This window comes from Quercus suber, unplaced genomic scaffold, assembly GCF_002906115.3.
Source record: "Quercus suber isolate HL8 unplaced genomic scaffold, Cork oak 2.0 scaffold_35, whole genome shotgun sequence".
Taxonomy (NCBI): domain Eukaryota; kingdom Viridiplantae; phylum Streptophyta; class Magnoliopsida; order Fagales; family Fagaceae; genus Quercus; species Quercus suber.
Genome location: NW_027069500.1, coordinates 1043445 through 1065709, shown reverse-complemented (window position 1 = coordinate 1065709; position 22265 = coordinate 1043445). Strand labels below are relative to the sequence as shown.

The 22265-nt window shown below is 34.3% G+C and overlaps 2 protein-coding genes across 4 annotated transcripts; one reads left to right on the top strand and one right to left on the bottom strand.

Annotated features, from left to right (window-relative positions):
• Positions 1-188: 188 nt before the first annotated feature.
• Positions 189-2495, top strand: LOC112005436 (pentatricopeptide repeat-containing protein At2g33680). The gene has a single exon (XM_024037681.2). It carries the CDS (start codon positions 284-286, stop codon positions 2384-2386), a length of 2103 nt encoding a protein of 700 aa, XP_023893449.2. The 5' UTR covers positions 189-283; the 3' UTR covers positions 2387-2495.
• A 10095-nt stretch (positions 2496-12590) lies between these two features.
• LOC112005430 (uncharacterized) lies at positions 12591-18354 on the bottom strand. 3 transcript variants are annotated; one of them, XM_024037676.2, is made up of 5 exons: positions 18017-18354; positions 16942-17189; positions 15668-15750; positions 13680-15483; positions 12591-13427 (listed from the first exon to the last, which is right to left on the bottom strand). In XM_024037676.2, the coding sequence occupies exons 2-5, from the start codon at positions 17096-17098 to the stop codon at positions 12742-12744; spliced, it is 2730 nt and encodes a 909-aa protein (XP_023893444.2). In that variant the 5' UTR covers positions 17099-17189; positions 18017-18354; the 3' UTR covers positions 12591-12741. The 3 variants fall into 3 exon arrangements, with proteins under 3 accessions (XP_023893444.2, XP_023893445.2, XP_065626784.1); XM_024037677.2 differs by lacking the exon at positions 18017-18354 and adding an exon at positions 17309-17506; XM_065770712.1 differs by lacking the exon at positions 18017-18354 and adding an exon at positions 17322-17506.
• Positions 18355-22265: the final 3911 nt, after the last annotated feature.

Sequence of the window (22265 nt, the reverse complement as noted above, 5' to 3'; positions counted from 1 at the left end):
TCAAACTTCAAAGTTTTCATTTTCTCAAATAGATAGTTGACTTTGTGCATTAATATTGTTTACATGAAATTCTTTTGTTTTTTTCTTCTTCTTTTTTCCCTCAATTGTATTGGTACTTGCTATTATGTTTCTTTTGTTAGATGTATATAAAGTTTTTTTTTTTTTTTTGAGATTATCTAAATGCATACGCTACTGGTCAGCCCGTGTTACTATTTCCTTTCACTTTTCAGGCTTGGACCAACTTCTCTTTCCCAAATGCCAATAAGGAGGACCTTATATATATATGTATCGTGCTTCTTTCTTCACCGAGCTTCTACACTGTACACAACAAAAGGACCTTCGAAACGGCAAGGCCCTCCACGCTCAGATCCTCAAGTCCGCGTCCACCTGCGTATACCTTGCTAACAACCTCGTCAACTTGTACGCCAAGTGTGGCAACTTAGATAAAGCCAGGCTTGTGTTCGAGAATATACCCGAAAAAGACGTGGTCTCATGGAACTGTCTCATCAATGGCTACTCTCAACATGGTCCTACTGGGTCTTCTTTTGTCATGAAACTCTTCCAACGTATGAGGGCAGAGGACACTCTCCCAAATGCCCACACTTTTGCCGGTGTTTTCACTGCCGCTTCCAATGTATTCGACGTTTTTGGAGGCCAGCAAGCTCATGCGCTTGCTATCAAAACCGCGAGTTTTTATGATGTTTTTGTTGGGAGCTCGCTGCTTAATACGTATTGTAAAGTGGGTCTTGTATTGGAAGCTCGTAAGGTGTTTGACAAAATGCCGGAGAGAAATTCGGTTTCTTGGGCGACTATGATTTCTGGGTATGCAATGCAACGAATGGCCGGGGATGCTTTAGAGGTTTTTGAATTCATGCGTCGGGAAGAGGAGGATGAGAATGAGTTTGCTTTGACTAGTGTGCTGAGCGCATTGGCAAGTCCTGAATTTGTGAATCATGGTAAGCAAATCCATTGTCATGCATGTAAAAATGGGTTGTTATCATTTGTTTCTGTTGAAAACGCTCTTGTTACAATGTATGCAAAATGTGGGAGTGTAGATGATGCACTTAAAACGTTTGAGCAGTCCGGTGGTAAGGATTCTATAACATGGTCAGCGATGATTACGGGTTATGCACAAAGTGGGGATTCTCATAAGGCTTTGAAATTGTTTTTGCATATGCATTTTTCTGGGATTAAGCCTAGTGAGTTTACTTTTGTTGGGGTCATCAATGCTTGTAGTGACATTTGTGCTATTACAGAAGGAAAGCTAGTGCATGGCTATTCCTTAAAGATGGGATATGAATCCCAAATATATATGATGACAGCTTTGGTTGACATGTATGCCAAATGTGGTAGCGTTGTTGATGCTCGAAAAGGATTTGATTATTTAAGAGAACCTGATATTGTTCTATGGACTTCTATGATTAGTGGATATGTACAAAATGGAAATAATGAAAGTGCATTGAGTTTTTATTGTAGAATGCAAATGGAGGGGATTATGCCCAATGAGCTTACCATGGCTAGTGTCCTGAAAGCATGTTCAAGCCTTGCTGCTTTGGAGCAAGGCAGGCAAATTCATGCCCGTATCATTAAGTATGGATTTAGTCTTGAAATTCCAATTGGAAGTGCTCTTTCTACTATGTACGCAAAGTGTGGGAGTCTGGAAGATGTGGACCTTGTGTTTAGGCGGACGCCTACGAGGGATGTAGTGTCATGGAATGTAGTGATATCAGGCCTTTCTCAAAATGGGCGTGGTCATGAAGCTTTAAAGCTGTTTGAGGAGATGCAATTGGAGAACACAAAGCCCGATGATGTGACATTTGTGAATATCCTCTCTGCTTGTAGCCACATGGGATTGGTGGAGCAAGGTAGTGTTTATTTCAAGATGATGTTTGATAAATTTGGCATAGTTCCAAGATTAGAACATTATGCTTGCATGGTTGATATCTTGAGCCGTGCGGGAAAGCTCAATGAGGCCAAAGCATTTATTGAATCTGCAACTATCGATCATGGTATGTGTTTATGGCGGATCTTGTTAGGTGCTTGTAAGAACTATCATAATTACAAATTAGGAGCCTATGCTGGAGAGAAGCTAATGCAGTTAGGCTCACAAGAATCATCTGCTTATGTTTTGTTGTCGAGTATCTATACTGCTTTGGGTAAGCAGGAAGAAGTAGAACGGGTTAGGAAGATAATGAAACTTCGAGGGGTGAATAAAGAACCTGGTTGTAGCTGGATTGATTTAAAGAATATGACCCATGTGTTTGTTGTTGGAGACCAGATGCACCCACATATTGGAGATATACGTGGAGAGCTATGGATGTTAGCCAAACTAATGGAGGATGAAGGTTATGAACCCACTTTTGAATTAACTTCTTTAACACATTGAATTTGGATTACAAGAAAGTTAACTTGGGATGTTTGCCTATAATACAATTGTCTCAATTAAACTAAAAAAAAATATCATTGAAATTTGTCACTTTTTTTCTTTTAGAAAATCATGGAACTTTATTATGCGAATGGTAATGTTATCTTTTTTCTTGTAAATGTAAATAGAATATTAAATATATTTCATATCAAAGGATAATTGTCTGCCTATAATGGGTTAGTTGTGCATGTTCTTTATATATGGCACTAATTTTTCTAAATTAGTTGTGAACTTTTTGATTTTTCCAAACCATTCGAGAGAATAGATTAATGATTTTTTAGGTTTTTTTACATGAATTTTTAAATTTAATGCATTGCGAATTAAAGCACCTTCATTTGTGGTGTAATACAGTGTAACCATGTTGGACAAGGGACACATCTGGGACACTTCTACACTAGTGTCCTAGCCTTTTTTTTTTTAAATAATAATAAAAATTGCATGACACAACTAGGACACTTATCTTTATTTCTTTTTAGTTTCAATCTTGAAACGCTTATCTAGTTATCTTTTATTTACTCTTTTGGATCTTATTCTTGGTTTGTATGCTAATTTCTAAACATCATTTATTAGTCATGAATTCACTTTATCATCCATTATTGCTCTTAAATTGATAAATGTTTAACATTGTATGCAAAATAAATGTTTAACAATATTTTAAAATATATTTAATTATTAATTAATATGTGTATCTCCACCGTGTCATATCCTAATTTTTCAAAAATTGCAATATCACCGTGTTGTATCCATACCAATACCCGTGTCTGTGTCCTTGCTTCCTAGCCATTCCCAAACAGGTCAATAAAATACCAAATCCTAATGCATCAAATGCTGAAATATGGCACATAATATACCTAGAAAACCAGCCCTACAAGACGCTGTCATCAATTTTGGCAAAAACAGTTCCACAAGCAAACCACGTGTATATGTTAGCATGCTGTGTATTTGTGTTCAAAGTTCAAACACGAGTATCATTTGCTAGGAAAAGAGTTCCAGATAACATGATTGACACTGGAGTCAAAAGCTATGGTTTCTTGGGAAACATTGGACTCTACATATCATTCTGAAGAAGGAATGATAGGCTCTGATTTAATAGAAATTAGCTCATCAAATTTGCCACTGTACCTTTGGTCTACTAGCTTGTTGGGAAGCTTAATAGAGAATCATTATTCATGGGCATATTTCCTGCATCTAGAGATCAGTTATATGCAAGAATGCCCATAACAATTAATGTGAACAAATCTGCCATTTTTTGACATTTTCTGGATGTGAAAGGAGTCAATCAGATTCAGGAGATCTTGGTTGGTGGTGCCATTGGCAAGAAAATGGAAGATTCAATGTCTCTGTTAATTTGTGTTGACATGAGTTACAAGTGAGGGGGATGTACATTATGACAAGATAAGAATCTGCCATTAGGAAGTTATTATAGGGTGGTAAGTGTTGACAGCATAAAATTCATTAATGCTTACTTGGGGAGTGAGTTTAAATGAGCATTTGGTGGTGATGGCTATAAAGAGTGGTGTGAGTGAGTGGAAGCTTAGGTTAGCAGTTAGCACAATGGATTTGGAGATGTTTTTTGGTAGATATTTCTTTTCTTCCTAGTAAAACAACTGTTTTGTTTGTTTAATTGTTTCAGTACTGCAGAGAAGTTAATGGGAGTAGTAATGCCTCTCCATGAGGATGTCATTGAACCATTTTTCATAGTATGGTGCAGCTGCATAGAAGCATATGGCCTTGTTGGCTTGGTTTGGTTATCGTGGGGCTTGTACATTTAGTATATGGATTTTAAATGTATTTGAACATTTAGATATGGGAAAATTAAATTCTATAAAATATTACTGTAGCAAAGCTCTAAAGACAATTTAGTTTGCTCCTCTCTTTTTTCCTATCAAATATATTGTCTTTAGAGCTTTGCTACAGTAATACTTCATTGAAATTTATAGTATAACCAGTAACTTACTTGATATCAAATTCACTTATAAATTTTGTTCACAAAAAAATTCAAGCATGCCCTGATTATCCAAATGATTACTTTCTTTATAAAATTTATGAGGTAAAGGGAGGCACCACCACTTAAGATAACAAAAACAACAGTATTTGTCATTCTAGGTGTGATTTTTCCTTTTCTTCTTAAAAATTATTAATGTGGATCATTTGATGTGTTATGGTTACCTTATCTCAGTTTAAAACTACCCTTGAGATGAATTAATTTGGAATTCTATGAAGCAAGATAGATAGCTTTTGAAGTTTTATGGTTTTACTTTCGATCTTTATAGCTATTGAAGATACAAATCCATCATTAGGAAATTAACAACAAAGCTTAGGTTATGGCCATAAAGAGTGAAGTGAGTAGAAGCTTAGGTTAGCATAGCTGTTTCCTTCTTTCTTTTCTATTAGGTGATTCCAAACACAGTTGCTCAAATGCTCAGATTTTGTCACAAATTTTTTTTTTTTAATTTCATTTTGGTATGTCTTTTTTTATTTTTCCTTGACATAAAACTACTTGATTGAAAGTTTGTGTTCTGTTTGAGATTTCACTTTTTTGCTGCATTGATATTCATAGTCCAAATTTGAAGTTCTCATTTTTGAATCTTGGATTTTAGGGGGTCTGTTTTGATTTTATCAAGACTTAAATTTTCTCTATTGAAGCTTCAGGTTCTGTTTTAGATTCCTGGGTTTTTGTTGCATTGATCTTCTTGGTTTGGATTCAAACTTCAAAGTTTTCATTTTCTCAAATAGATAGTTGACTTTGTGCATTAATATTGTTTACATGAAATTCTTTTGTTTTTTTCTTCTTCTTTTTTCCCTCAATTGTATTGGTACTTGCTATTATGTTTCTTTTGTTAGATGTATATAAAGTTTTTTTTTTTTTTTTGAGATTATCTAAAAATAATAATTGTTTATTCAGATTATCTAAATGTTAGTTTATTTTGTTCAATGTAGGGAAATTTTTAGTTAATTTAAATAGGTGAATTTATAAATTCCTGAAATCATTATTATTAACACTTCTATTTCAGAGAGAGAGAGAGAGAGAGAGAGAGAGGAAAAAAAGAGTCAGTTATCAAAAACTCAATGTTTTGGTGAGGTAAAAAAATCTTCCTTCTTTAGACAGTTCGGAGATAGAGAGAGAGCATAAGTCTGATCTTGATGTTGTTGTCATTCTTTTTCTTGATTGAGAGCATATTTTGTCTACTTTCCCCAGTGGATTCTCTCCTTTTTTTTCTTCCATCAAGTTAATTTTTTCTCTTAGAACACAACCCTTCTCGATTCATGTAGTTGATCTCTAAGTTGTAGATGATGAGATTGAATCAATTGACTGAAAAGTTGGCAATGATAGTGATGTAGACGATGACTAAGTGGATGAGGATGTCTTTCCAAGTGGCCAAATATGGGTATCAATGTTCTTTGTCTCTTTTCTTTTAACCTATCAAAAAAAAAAAAAAAACAAAATTGTTCTTTGTCTCTTTTCTTTTCTTTATATTTTGGTGAATTGTGGGATGTTGATGATTTTATCCAGTACAAATTGATTTTATATGACGACTATATGAGTAGATAAATTATTCCTATATAATAATTGACAAATTTTGTTAAATCATAAACATTTTTTTTTTCTTTTTCAAATTGGTAGGAATATGTTTGCAGAGGGTTAAGAAGCTATGTTTAATCTGTTTGGTGGGCGCAGCCATCCAAAATTGTTGATCCAATGTATTTGCCAAGGGTACAGACCATAGTAATGTTGGATTGTTTTAGCTGTCTTTGAATGATGAATGAATTTATTTTTTCTGGACTGTATTGATTTTGTATTTCTTTTATGTTTCATGGCCTTTTATGGTTATTATGTTCTTTTGCCCAAAGACAAATGTGAAATGCGCTCAAGAACTATTTATTGTACAAATATTAACAAGAAGGTAGTTTTGGAAATACATATTACTGTTGTTATGTAATGAAAAGCCGTAAGGCACTACTTGCTTTTTTCTTCATAATTTGGTCATCTTCTTTCTTTTTCTTTTTCTTTTTCTTCTTTTTTTTTTTTTTTTTTTTTAACCAGATGAGTTTTATAGATTTTGTAGGTTAGGATATATTACCATGGATGATCTATTGAAAATTGAATCCTTCTTTGGATATGATTTTTTTTTTTTTTTTTTTTTATAATAATTTTAGGGTGCTATTTGTGATTATTTTACATAAGAATGGCTTGGCTGGGGCCATGTATTTTTGCTTATTCAATCATTCGGAAAGTATTATTTACCCTTTTCTTTGCTTGTCTTTTCATTCTTATTCATGTTTGTCACTATAAATTAGGATGTGTTCCATCTTACTCAAGGATATAAGATTACTTTATTGAAACTTGGAGGTGATATTATAATTATATGCTTTTTCTTTGGATGTGTATTGGGAGGGATGGTGAAATTTGGAATAGATCTAAATTTGACCTAGATAGTGTTCAAATTGAGCTTCAGGGAATTGGCCTCCATTGTGTGTGCTCTAAAGATTTGAGGTATATATAGTTAATGGATTATGAGCAATAAGTATGGTTTCCAAAATTGGACCAAATTGCCTGGTCCAACTGGGTTAACCGTGAACCAAAGGTTAATCCGGTTTTTTAATTTTGATAACCATGCATTTTAAATAATGCCAGCGAACCACATGAGCCACTAGTCAAATTGGCTAACAACTGAACCATTCTCAATGCGGCTGGTTCAATGGCATGCTTTTTTGTAAAACTTTGGAAGGTGGGGATATCGAAATTTAGACCCCCCCAGCACCATTAGATTTTTGTCACGCATTGTGACCAATGAGGCAACTAACATTGTTGTGTCATTTATTTATAAACTATAAGTGAATATGCTATTTATGAATTTCATTTTGAAAATTATCTTATTTTAGAGTAAACATTTTTCTACTTGAAGGATTACTAAAATACAATATATTTTTTTATGCTTTATTATAAACTTATAAAAATTGTGAAAATTCATTTGAAATTTGTTTAAATTTCTTTAGATAGTCAACTTTGCTTTTTTTTTTTTTTCAAATTTAATATCTTTATTTGTATATTAATTAATTTGGACATCATCATGGTTTGATCTATGGTTGAATCTCAATCTAACCTCAAAAACCTTGAATCTCTCCCTTTCCGGTTCTTTGAACAGTTCAGTTTTTAAAACTATGGCCATAAGCTTTTGAAGGTTCTAATTTGTTTCAAATGTATGTTTGCAATGTCATACTTTTTAAAGTCTAAAAAATAATTCAATAATTATTTAAAAAAAATATAATTTGAGATCTTAATGTCAATAGTAACTTTGGCTTGGTTGAAACTAAAAACCTGAAAGGTTATCTTATCAAAAATATTTTTTGTGTATATTTTATATGGTTAATTTGATTTTCTTTGTCTCTACTATTTCTTTAAGATATTATCTAGCTGTAATGTGGAAAAAAAAGTCTCAAAGATCTATATTATTGCATATGATTGATATAATGTGTATATTGTAATTTCCTCTTGTTCTGCCCTTGATATATACTTCTGGCAATTTACAACATGTATATCATGGTGTGTGTACTTTTCAAATGTCTTCCAAGTTAGTGAATTCACTTCTGTGCATGATCCAACGCTTTTGATTATATATGTTATGTCCAGTTTATTTCTTTCTTTTCTCTTTTCTGGCTGAGTTGTTATGATCAGATACAAATGCTGAAGTACTTGTGCAATCTTTGGCAAAGTTTGCTCATTCAGTTGTCCTCTTTAAATTGTGGTGTTAACCAAATGTTCTTTCTTCAATTATGGGTGCATAAGTTGTCGTATATGGGCAGATAGCTTTGAGTGGTAAGTTTTTACATTCAAAATCTTTGTGGTTTGGTCAAGTAATTTGGTAGGTTGAACCTTTTTGTTCATTAACCGACTATGGAAGACACTCGATTCCTGTTATTTTCATTTCAAAGAGCTATGACATATAATACTTAGTAAAGCTTTAATCGTATGATTCTTTTTGGTCAACTTTTATTGTACAGTGGCCTGCAAGGACAACTATTAATACAATTAGCATAAGCAAACTACGATATTTCTTTATCAATTTTAAACTAATTTTCATTCTTTTACAATTAGTTGAATATATATATATGTATATATATATTAGGGATTTTTTTTTTTTTTACTAAAGTTTGGGAAAGGATTCTTAAGAGTTGCAAAAAATATACATTGCATTAGTTTGACTTTGTAATGCTCTTACGGCTGCATATATAGCTAAGGTTTGTTGAATAACCACTATTTTTGCCATTTTTTCATAACCCATTTTTGCTCTTACTGTATGCGATATGACAATCTTCATGTTCTCCACAATATAGCAACTTATAGATATTCTTTGGGTTATTGGATAACAAACAATAATAAGTTCAAGTTTGGTCTGTCATTTTAACAATGCACTTTTTAAAGTACAAATTTTGAAAAAACCCACTTTTATCTTATATACAGCTTATAGACACTAAGTTTGATTAAATTTGTTTGATTGCTTCATTATTTAGGATATGTGCCTTTGCTTCAAGCTATCTGAATTGGAATTGCAAAACATGACTTGAGTAGGTATGTTCTCACTCCCAATTTGTAGTTTTTTAAAACCAAAATTTATACTGTCTTATCACACTTAGCATTGAAAATTGAGTCTAACCTAATTTTAGAGAAATTGCCACAATGGAGACTGATTGTGCAAGAGATACATAGGGAATCAACTAACTAAATTAAAATAAGAAATGTTGTTAGCATAAGTTGAATTTATTATTCTAGGTTTTGAATGATAATCATCCTCTTTTAGGATAATAGGAATGCCAATTTATTAATGGACACTGAGTTTTCAAATTGATATAAGTTGTCTTAAAGTTTTTCTCATGAATTCAAATTTAAGCTAATGAAAACTAGCTCAACTTTGTTATTGGAAAAAAGAAAGAAAGAAATTTAGGCATATGTACATGTGAAGATGAGAACTCTTGGAATTTCTTTTTTGATATCAATGCCATATTATTTTCAGATCTAGCATAAGTGACAGTGACCTCTGAATGATTTGCAATTTTCTCCTCAAAATGCTATCAAGACTCAAGTCAAGAGTCCTTACTATTTGTCTTAACATTATACCTTGTCATGCTTTATCTGCATACTTGTATTTGTTTCACATTAGCTTCGATTCAGGATTATCTTATCTGTGATTGTCAGCTGCATCCAATTTGCCACAATTTAATTTTCTTTCTTTTTTGTTTACACTCATGATGGAAGGATGTGATGAGGGAGACACAAGAAAATTATTATTTAGTATTATTTATGTTTGCAAGTCCATTGTATTTTTATGTTTTAGGTCTTATTAGTTTATTGGGCTTTTAGTTATTGGGCTTTTAGTATTTTAATTTAGAAGTAAGGTTATTTTTGTAATAAGGCAATTAGGGTTTTCTAGCCAATTAGAACTAGGGTTTAGCAATCCTTTATAAGCAATTTATTGTACTCCTTGAGGAGATAGCTGATATTTTTGATGAATGAAAACAATGGCCGTTTGGTCTTTCTTTGGTCTGGTGCTGACTCCAGGTCTACCCTAGGTGCTGACTCCTAGTGATTTTCCCGCTTGATGCTGACTCCAAGCAAGGCCTAGGTGCTGACTCCTAGGTCATATCCCTTTATTTTTCTATTATTTAGTTTTCATACTGGTTGTCCTGTGTCATATTTGGTATCAGAGCAAACACCGATCCGTTGAAGCATCACCGCAGGAAAGAGCCAGAACATCTCACCCAAAAAAAAAAAATCCCTCACCATCGTGTTTTTCTCCACCAGAGAGTTGTCTGTGTCATTTTTCTACTTGGTGCAAGAAAGTTGTCATACAGTTGTGTTTCCCATTAAAAAAAAAAAAAAAACCACTCAAGACATCAGCCACCAGCCACCAGCCGAGACCCACTAATCAACCCTCCGCTGCCGTAGCCCATCAGCCATCAACTACATACCCATCAACCACTGCCGCTGACACCATCTTCACCCCTGACCACCGCCGCTGAGAACGTCAGCCACCGCCGACGCAAGACCTGAGACAAGCCGCCACTGATCCTCCATGTCGCGCCGCCGCTTTCCGTGCCTCTTCGCGCCGCCGCTAGGCGTTGGATCTCCAGCGCTGGCCAAAGACCCTCATCGCAGAAACAACCTCTGTTTCTAGTTTAATTTCTTTTGAGTTTTGTTAGTTAGTTTCTAGTTCTATTTTCTAAGTTTATCGTGTTTGACTTTGTAATTTTCAAAAAAAAAAAAAAAAATCTCAAGGTAATGAAATAAAGTGTTGTTACTGTGACAGCCCAGTGGATGTGTTGGGCCCTTAAGTTGCTTTTCCATATATCTATCTTGTGCAAACATAACCACTCACGTGAGGAGCCAAACCTGTGACTGTAGTGCAGCAAGTTGGCCACTGACAAGGAGAAAATCACAGCAGCTATTTGTTGAAACACTATTTTAGAGCATCATGGTAATAGCTGACGTACCTTATTTTGATGGTGATGATACTTATCCACGAGATTTTGTCAACTGGATAAATGGGATGGAGCAATTATTTGAACAAAATTGGGCAGATAATAAAAAGGTTAGGTATGCCAAGTTGAAGTTAAGAGGTCACGTACAAAGGTTTTGGGAGAAGCTTGAATATTTTCGCTATGTGGATTATGAACCTGCCATCAGTGTGTGGGAAGATATGAAAGAAAAGCTTTGTGATGAGTATTTGTCACCATACTATCGAGCTAAGTATCTACCCCAATCTTAGTGTGGTGCTTTTCAAGCTGAAGCAAATACGATGAATCCTCATTCTCATCCCATTTCATGTCCTCAACGCACTTTTGAACAATCTACCAAGGAAATATCTACCAGGAAAGTAACAGAATTAACTGTAAAGCTCATAACAGACACTCAAGATAGGATTGCTCAACACAAGAAGACTCAATCCGATTCAATTGGGAAACCAAGGACACTAGATCACAATGAACTTCTTGCTGCCCCAACAGGAGACAACATTGATGATGATATCTTAGTCGTTGAGAATCCTCCAGCAACACCAAAGTCTAATGTTGACACAAACGTACATGCCTCAACAAGTGTTACTTTAACATGCGTGCAGGGAAATGAATCTATTGAAGAGCAGCAAGGTGAAGAGATGGCGCCTAAAGAGAATATTACATTAGAGGGTGCACATGATGTGAAAGTTGAAGTTGTTGAATGTGTTTCTGATCAACCCTCCACAGTCCTTGAAGATCTACATCTTGGTGAAGTCGAAGAGTTTAAAACTACAGTGCTTCCTATGGTTCATAAGGTTCAAGACGAGATTATACTAATTCCACACATTGATTTTGTTATTCCAAATGAGTTTGATGTGGTGGAATTCAAGGTTTTTCTTTTCCCTGTGCTCCCTAAGGTGATTCTAGATTTGAAGCAAGTGTTACTTGTCAGCATCCTAATCCTTCAACACTTTAGAACTCGAGGTCGAGTTTTCTCCAACCAGAGGAGAATGATGAGGGAGACACAAGAAGATTATTATTTAGTATTATTTATGTTTGCAAGTCCATTGTATTTTTATGTTTTAGGTTTTATTAGTTTATTGGGCTTTTAGTTATTGGGCTTTTAGTATTTTAATTTAGAAGTAAGGTTATTTTTGTAATAAGGCAATTAGGGTTTCCTAGCCAATTAGAACTAGGGTTTAGCAATCCTTTATAAGCAATTTATTGTACTCCTTGAGGAGATAGCTGATATTTTTGATGAATGAAAACAATGGCCGTTTGGTCTTTCTTTGGTCTGGTGCTGACTCCAGGTCTACCCTAGGTGCTGACTCCTAGTGATTTTCCCGCTTGGTGCTGACTCCAAGCAAGGCCTAGGTGCTGACTCCTAGGTCGTATCCCTTTATTTTTCTATTGTTTAGTTTTCATACTGGTTGTCCTGCGTCAGGATGGCGTCCCAATTTCTAATGGGGACATATTTACAACACAAAAAGATTGCTTTTGTTATTCTAAATTTTTGTTATATACACCCATTAAACATTAAGGCTTTTCATAGTGAAACATAAAAAAAGGGGACTGTTATATACTTCACTTTAAAGTCATCACTACTAGGTTAATCTCCTTTAACATTTTATAATATGTACTAAATTATAGCATCACCTAATAGAATGAAGTCTTAAAATAAACCAAGCACATCCACTAACACTGGTTTAATGGAAGAATGTTAGGTATATACAATTTATCAAAAAAAATATACAATGCACTGCAAACAAAATTGTGTGTAAGGCCACAGCTAAGTTAAAGACCTTGCTATTGCCTCAACAATCTCAAGAACACATAAATTCTTCCAAGAGTTCGTCGAAAATCAATTCCTCTAGCTCAAGCGCCACACACTCATTATCAAATTGGAGGTTCATCCAACCATCACCCTTTGCCATGTCTCGAGCCACAACATCATCCAATGACTGGTCCAACTCTGGCCTCAAGATCAAGTATGAACTAACTTTTGCCCAAACCTCCTCTAGAAGGTAGTTCCCTTTAGGCATTGAACGAATGTGGCAATTAAAGGAGAAGGATCTTGGAAAGTAGGTGAATGATCTCTCATAGATCTCAAGAAGTGTGTCATTTATTAAATCATATAGAAGCTGGTGATCACAATTGCCACTAACATTCTCTCCGTAGCTTTCTAGTTCAGGGTGTAAGCAATTCTCCAATTCCTTGAACAAAGAAGGATCCAGTGGCTGGTCTAGTGAGTACCATTCTCCAAGGCACTCATTATTAATGAAGCCTGACAGCTCAAGAACATCTCTCACATAGTTGAAGTCAGCCTCATCCATTTTATCCAAATTAATGTGTCGGGAATGATTGTCAACATTGTTATTTGCATTTTCAGTATCCTCAGGGATTACTGAGCTGCAGAAGGTTGGTGAAGAATCTGTGATGGGCCTGATTTTTTGGTCAACAGAAGTAAATGTCTCATCTGTTTGAGTGCTCCTAGGATTTAACCCTGGACCTGCAACAGCCAGCCAAACAACCAGTAAAAGTAAATTTGAGCTTCAATGGTTAATCATCAATTTGATTATCAAAAATGAATTATATTTCAATGAGAAAAGACAGTGCACTATAAACTGGTTGTTGGGGGATATATATAAATATTAATTTTGATTTTGATAATTAGTATAGTCTTATTTTGAATGCCATTATATTAAGCAAGAAGTTTTGCAAACCTCAAAAAATTGCATTGGTAAGAGGTATGTATGAATACCTTCATACATTGGAGGCTCTGCAATGCTGTTTATATCATCTGGAAAGATAATTTTTAGATCAGAAACTAGACCCGGTTCTCTCAGCTCTGTACGAGGATGTGCAAGCTCGCTGCTGAGGTTCATTGTCAAACCAATCTTCTGATCTTGGTGAAGGCTGCTTTCCTCAATTGCTAACTCGCTAGGATCATCAATCTCATTTATTCCCTCATAATTTTTCCCTGCAATTAAATCAGCCAAAGATTTGATATTCCAACTGCTGTCACTTGCTCCAATCACATCTTTCAGAAATTTACTCTCCGTGGCATCATGTGTTGGTTTAGATGTATGTGCTTCAAGTGAAGTGCTGACTGACTTTGGTTCACTATGATTTTTACTTTCAGCCATTGTACTGCAATCTGCAATAGTCCTTCCTGGCATCACTAAAGTTTGAGCATTACCAGATGCCTCATTTAGAAAGGTACACAAAGAATCAAGATCAGGCAAAGAAAGTCTCCTTATGAATGACTTTGGAGGATGCCCGCTTGATGGAACCTTAACTTCATTTGTCAATTTTAGGCTCTTAGAGTGATGCCACTTGGCCTCTCTGCCAAAACTACGCTCAAACAACTCAGTGTATCTATTAAGAGACTCATTCAGAGAGGATGCTCTTCGCATGCGGTCTAGTCTTCCCCTGCTGGGATCATAATCAGGACCATTAGCCTCATAACTTCTAGGGTTGTCTATACCATCTTGGTGCGTGGAAATCTCTGAACTTTGTTTTCCATCACTGGAAATCTGACATCCAGAAGGAACACTGTCAAGGAGTGCTTCCATAAATGTGTGGTTACTTTCTTTTCTATTCTCCTTAACTGCATGCATTATTTTCTGCTTAATTTCTTTGAAACGATTAATAACCCGTTGATTCCACCCTTGGTTACTTAAGCCCTGTGATGATTCTAAAGAAGAAAGGTCTGTTTCTTGTCTTATGGCACTGACTGCACTATTGTTGTCAGCCATAAACAGTATTGACTGCAATTGATATTCCTTCTGAGACTTGGATGCACCAGACTGTGATTCTAGAGAAGCAGTAAGAAATTTTTCTCCTCTTGGAAAATACCTACTTTCATTTTGCTTGTGCTTGAGTGTACTAGGCCTAATATTTTTTGTTGATGATGGATTGGCTACAGGAAATGATCCAGACTTGGTTAATCTTGCTTTGGTATTGGAAGTCTGCAGACTCAAGTTCTTCATTCCAATGTTTGGTTCTTGTAGAATCTTGATAAATGATTCCTGGTTAACCTTGAGTATCTCCAGAACATCAAAATATTCCTTAAACTGGTTATTGGAAATGTCTCTGCTGGGCTGATTAGATTCCATCAGCTTTTGGTTTGCCGAGGTTTGCATTCTTTCATCATATTTTTCAGGAAAATGTGCATGCCTCACAGCCGACTGCTTATGCCCCAAGTAGTCAACATCATTTAAGGTACTGCGCTCTGTGAACTTTTTATTGCATGTAACTAGCTCCTCTGGGGTCTTTGGAGGAGATGAATACTGGAATCTGGTAGCAGAAATGTCAGCACTCTGTGGAAGGAGACCAATTGTATTTTTCCCATCAGTGTGTATTTCATCAAGAGAATTGTCTGAAGGCTCTAAGTGATGGATCAGAAAAATTCGCCGCAACCATGATCGTGCAGCAAAGCTTAAATTCCTGTATCTGTGGTTATCTTCCTTAGACATCTCTTTAGCAATTATATCTTTGACATGAGCTTTCCCTGATCTTTTGTTGTTGGTGGTGGGGCTAATTTTTGTACCATGCTGCTCAATCTGATGTATGTTTCACACAGTTACTGTCAGTTTATGTTTCATTTTATTCAAAAGAAACATTTTGCATATACAATAAAGATCAACAAGTTCTCAAAACATTGATGACCACATCATTAACAATATTTCAGATCACAGTTTGCACCTGTCAAATTCTATGGTAAGTTAATGTACAGCGTGAACTTACCGGGAAGGGTTCTGCTTCAGAAGCTATAAATCCCTGTACTTCAATATCGCGCGTATTTATTATTTTTCTTGGACTTTTTTTGCCTACAAGCAATGAATAAAACTTTTAAAGCACGTAATAAAACAGGAATGGACGCAAACACCAAAAATTATATGTATGATAAAGAGGACAATTGCTAAGTGAAAGACAAAATCCACTCCTAACGAGGGTTACTTGCGCCACTCGAACCAAACTGATGGTAGGCTTGGTAGCTACCATCCTACTTTTCACACTCTTGGGGGGTAAGAAGAACCTCAACAAGCTTCTTCAGAATAGAATTTAATTATCAAGTGGTTTATGACTCATGGTTTCAATTATCTAGGTGAAAGCATGGAACACATCTGGCGTATAAGTCCAGAAAATCCATAGCTAAATAGGGGATCTGAAAGGATTGCTTTAGCAGCAAGCTAGGAACTACAGATAGAGCACATGCAATTCGTTATACTACTCTAAAAGCAAAATGTTTTCCAAACAAAGGTGGCTTGAAAACAACTTCAAAGTAAATCATGACAGCAGATACTTCACATCTTTTTCTTGTGTACCAGAACCAAAAACTTCTAGCCAGAAAGCTCTAGCAGTGGTACAAGGTTCACACTATCCATTCAATTGAGAATCCAACATATTTACTACCATCTGCTTTAATGCCTCAGAATAATATTTGATTATTTCATTCAATTTTACATATATTAAAATTTACCCAACATATTTCTGATTTCACTATAGATACTAAACACTTCAAATTGTTCAACCATAAACAAGATTTTAAATCATGGACTCACACTTCAACTCCACCTAGATTGCAAACACATGCTGTTCATCAAAAAAACGATTGCAAACGCATGCTGTAACAAGATTTATGCGTAAGCCAATCTCAATTAGCTATATCAAATTCCTTTTTTCATAAAATGGCCATATTTCTATGTAGTATCTAATTCAAAGTACATATCGATATATACATTAGTTTATATGGGGTTTCGGCACCAATCAGTTGGCTAAAACAACTATGCACAACAGTACCTATGATGGTCCTGTAGACCTTCCATTAGTGATTTTAGAAATTCCATTTGGTTCATGTAATCCTTTATTTTTTTGATAGTTGTTGTAAAAAGTAGGTAAAGACACCACCACTATGCAACTTCAATGTTTCTTTAGTGGAGATGCTAAGATTGATGGAACAAGTAACATGGGTATAGAGTGGAAGAGATGCTTGCTGCAGAAAATTGAGATTTACTCACTTCTGGTTTGCCTTCCTCTGTGCCTTTTGTGTGGAAGTATCTTTTTGACGTTGTGCCAATGGTGGTAGTCAATCATATGGAGTATGCCCCACATGCAGCTTGGATGACTTTCCTCAAATTGAAATCCGGAGACGTTGTCCTCCAAGTGCTTTCCCATGTTCAAGACAAAAGAAAGTGGTCCTTTCAGTTCTGAAACCCACTTCAGCAACAATTGGTTTCAGCTTCTAGGGAAACTGTCTTGCACAAACCTGTTATAACATTGAAAAAAAAAAAGGATCTTTAAACAACATGGAAAGCTTGGGACCTTAATAAATACTTCACTGCCAGATGCATGAGTTTTGATACTCTGATACAGAATAATAATTACCTAAAACATATACCTCAAAAGATTCTCAATCCTTATCGTTCATTAACATGAAAGATCAAGAACCAATTAAATGAGTTGGAAATCCAGGACTTCAAAAAATATTCTGACTTTTTCAAATATGAAATTCCAGCTCCACCAAACCAAAGACCAAAATAGTTATGTCCAATCGTCTATAAAGGCTATAGCCTCTGAATTTTCATTTTTCTTTCATTTTATAATCTGTTTTAGGCAACTGTTTCGAAAATTCCATAAAACACAAATTGACACCTGGAAATAATCAAATTGGTAAGAGCTACAAGAGATTGACCAAAAGGTAACGTAATCATGTGTGCCTACTAGAAGATGAAAAACGCCTAACATAAACTCCAAAGCTAGAAGATGACTAAAACATGAAGCAGACTAATCAACATAGTATGTATGTCAATTAAGGCTGCAACCTTGAAGTCTTATAAAAAAAACAGCATCAAACCCGAATAGTAATTCAAGAAATTGAATCCAACTCGAATAGTCAGGGAACTATAGGGAAAAAAAAAAGACTTGTTCGCAGATCACATAAAAGAAAAAATTAATACAGCTAATAAATGTTTCAAAAACCTAAAATCTATGAGGCAACAAAAATAGCCATAACAGAAACTAACTACTTCAACTCATTTATTACGTGAATTCAAGGAACAAAAAGAAGTAACAGAAAAAAGCAATATTTGTAACCTTCTTTGGCTGCTCCTCTTGAGTCATGCAAAAGTTTCCAGAGTCATATGGCGGGCTTTGAAGGTGAAGCAAGAGACTGATAGCAATAAATAAGATAATAAGTGGTATAGATAATAAGATTAGTCAAGTAAGCTCATGGGGTATATGAGATTAGGAGGTATATTGTTATGTTTTGTCGTACACGAGAAGATGGAGTAGAAGAAGCCAAGAAGGTCGTTAATTATAGTAGTTAGTACAGAAGAGACAGAAAAGGCAATAGACGCCAAAGTTATTTGGCGGCCACAAGCAGCCAAACTTGGTCCAAAATTTCTGTTTCTGACTGAGTTTGGTCTAAACTCCTAAAGCTTAATAGTCGAGTCTATGAAATACCAGGTCTCTGAAGTGAGGTAAGGGCCACGATAGATGACCAAACACAATATAAAATAAGGTCAAGCTCAGCTTAGCTCAGTGCAGATTACCTACCATAAAATATGAAAATTTAAGAGTAAAGTTGGGCTGGTGATGTCAAGTTGTTAACACTTAACACTGCTGAATTCAGAGTAGCAGTTAAAATGTAACATTTAACTCTTGGTCATTGTTGGTTATCTACTAAACTTATTTCTTAGCTTAGAATGTTGAAATTATTAGTTATATAGTGACTGGCAGTATGGGTTTGGTCTCCTGGAATTATTTTTCACCGGCTCCATTTTGGAGAATTTTTAGTTGCAAGACACCTATACATTTCGGCATTATGTCTGTAACAATTATATTGCAAAATAATTAAATTCACTATTTCTTTAAGCTTTTGAGTAAATCTATAATTTAACATAATATTAGAGCATGAGGTCCTAAATTTCATCTCTATCTCCACTCTCCACTCTCCACTCTCCACTCTACCTCTCATTTAAACCCCACACACACGAGGAAAGGCGTTAGAATCATATTGTCAAATGATTTAATTCACAATTTTCTAAAAATTTAAGGTTTTTTTTTTTTAGATTTTATCAAAAAAAAAAAAAAAAGTGGGGATAATCAGCCATTTAACAATGTTTTCATGCAAAAACCTTAGGGAATCAATCATACAACACCTTCAAATTGTCATCATTCAAAATGTTTTAAGACAAATTGGGTATACCTAAAGACTGCATCACTTTCTTTGATCCAAATTTGTCATTTCCAATAGTTGTGCATGTGTGTAAGTTTTGGGTATTTTCAATCAGTTTCAAAGTTTCGAAGTATTTTTTGTTATTTAGAGATTTTGGTAATTTTTTATAGTTTTTTCGTATTTCGGTCATTTCGATGGTTTTTGTCATTTTAGAGGTTTTGGTGAGTATTTTGATCATTTGGTGGCTTAGAGATATTATTGGTCATTTTAGAGGTTTCAGAAACATTTTGGTAATTTTAAAGGTTTTAGGGTATATTTTATGTTTTACGAGTAATTTGGTCATTTTCGAGGTTTTAGAGATATTTTGGTAATTTTAAAGGTTTTAGGATATTTTTGACATTTTAGGAGTAATTTGGTCATTTTGGATCTTCCAAGGGTATTTTGTGGCTCAAGGATAATTTTGGCATTTTTATATGTTAAGGCAATTATAAATCAATTTTAGTTGTTCCTAAGAATGTTTATGAATCAAGTATATAGGAATGTTACATTCTTTGATTATGATGGAATGTAATTAATGAATCAAACGTCATAATCTTATAATGCTTTAATGTGATTTCATGGATCAAAGATTACAAGAATCTAACACTTAAGTGTAATGTAACATAAAGTGAACCAAACGCCCCTTGAATGTATAGAATTAAAGAATTGTGTACATTAAATCAACAAAATTGTGCACATTCTTTGAAAAATTGTGTACTTTGAATATACAAAATTTTATACAATTTTTTCAAAATTGTGTACATTGAATGCACATAATTGAAATTTTATGTACGTTGAATATATAGATTTATGACATTCTTTGCAAAACCGTGTATATTAAATGTATAAAATTGAAAATTTGTGTACATTGAATATACAAAATTGTGTGTATTGAATATACATAATTGAAAATTTGTGTATGTTGAATTTACAAAATTGTGAACTTGTACATTGAATGTACATAATTATGTACATTCTTTGAATATTTGAGCATATTGAATGTACATTATTGAAAATTTGTGTACATTGAATTTACAAATTGTGAACTTGTACATTGAATGTACATAATTATGTCATTCTTTGAATATTTTAGCATATTGAATGTACATTATTGAAAATTTGTGTACGTTGAATTTATAGAATTGTGTACATTTTTTTTGAAAAATTGTGTACCTTGAATATACATAATTGTTAAGATTTAAAAAAAAAAAAAAATCGGTACATTAAATGTACACAATTGTGTACATTTTTCAAAAAACTATGTACATAATATTTATTAAAATGTGTATATTGTTTAAAAAGTTATGTACGTTGAATGTACATAATTCTGTACATTCTTTGAAAAATTATATATATGTTGAATATACATAATTGATAAATTTTGTACATTGAACATACAAAATAATGTATATTATTTGAAAATTTATATACATCAAATGTACAAAATTGAAGAATTGTATACATTAAATATAGAGGATTATGTACTAAATTGAAATTTGATGTAAATTGAATATACAAAACTCTATACATTCTTTGCAAAATTGTGTACATTTTATATAGAAACTTTTTTACAGTCCTTGAAAAATTTTATTCAATGAATATATAGAATTGAATGATTGTATAAATTGAATATACAAAATTACATTGATAATTCAGAATTGTGTACATTTTTTGAAAAATTATGTAAATTAAATATACATAATTGAAAGTGTACAATGAATATAATATATAGAATTATGTACATTCTTTAAAAAACTATGTACATTGAATGTACAAAATTGTGTACTTTTTAAAAAAAATTTATACATTGAATGTATAGACTTATGTACAATCATAGAGTGTATAGAAATTGTTTACATTCTTTAAAAAATTGTGTTCCATGAATGTATGGAATTTAAAATTTGTTTATATTTAATGTACAAAATTTTGTATTTTTGCGAGGGATCCAATTCTACCCCTAATACCTTCTTTTCTTTAAAATAAATAACTACTTGTAACAGTCAAAATGTTCGTGACTATTAAAAACTCAATTAGAAAAAAAATTAAAATACTTGTAATGGATAAATGTCATCACAAATGGGAATAGCAAGGGCAAGAATTCTCCCTCCAAATAATTTGACCATTTTCGATGGTTGTATATTTGTCGCTAATACCCTCTTTTTTATTTACAACAGAAGAATGTTTATCATAAATAAGATCACCATAAAAAAAAATAAAAATTATCTTTGATGGACAAAAGTCATTGTGGGGCCAGTTATCTAAAAGGATACAAGAACCATAGGGTATGGGATTGGGGCCCAACAGCCCAGTCCGAGGACATTCGCTTGTTCGAGGATGATTAAAGAAATGTATCATGGGACCAATCTAAGAAAGAGGAACGGAGGTCATAAGCAGTGGCCCAAATCATGTCCAAGGATAAGACTCATCTCGAATACCATAGTCCGAGGTAGATATAACTATCCGATTATTCAGGGCACCCCACAAAGTTACATTAGAACTGAATGGTGAACGTGGAACAAGGGAAGAACCGGGGGAGATAACAAATATCTTCTGGAGCTGCCACCTCCACATTAAATGTTTCCCAACTAACTCACTGGCCGCATTAATGTGGAGGTGATACCTGAACAGTAATCAAGCAGCCTTATGGCCACTAAGTGAAGGTCCCGAGAGGTGGTGGATGGGACAGGAAGGAGTCATAAGAACGAAGTCTACACGTGTATGGTGAAAATGAAGTGAGGAACGAAGTATATAAGAAGAAAGTGGGTGACATTAGAGGGGACTTTTTGAAAAGGAAAAAGGGAGAAAGAGGGAGAAAGAGGAGGAGACTGAAGAAGATACCCCCTGAAACCTAGCCGAGGAGAGTTCTTATCAGACAATTAGCTTGAAGTGTTTTTGCCTACATTGTAATCGTGACCTTTTCTACCTCGTAGAACTAGTTCTTGCACCCACGCTCTAAAAATTTATTGTTTGGGCTTGTTGGGCTAGAAACCCATCATTTTTCTGGGTCCAATCCAAATTGAGTCCTTACAATTGGCGCAGTCTGTGGGAAGAACTTGATCTACTCACAAGGAAAGGCAAGTGCAGTGTTTATGATGGAAGGGGGAACACCGCAGCAACCAGTGGCTG

Coding starts and splice junctions, on each gene's coding strand:
- LOC112005436 (XM_024037681.2), top strand. CDS start 284: ATGTATCGTGCTTCTTTCTTCACCGAGCTTCTACACTGTACACAACAA.
- LOC112005430 (XM_024037676.2), bottom strand. CDS start 17,098: ATGGGAAAGCACTTGGAGGACAACGTCTCCGGATTTCAATTTGAGGAA. Junction 15,751..16,941: donor CAGAGGAAGGCAAACCAGAA/GTGAGTAAATCT, acceptor CATTGCTTGTAG/GCAAAAAAAGTCCAAGAAAA. Junction 15,484..15,667: donor CTGAAGCAGAACCCTTCCCG/GTAAGTTCACGC, acceptor AACATACATCAG/ATTGAGCAGCATGGTACAAA.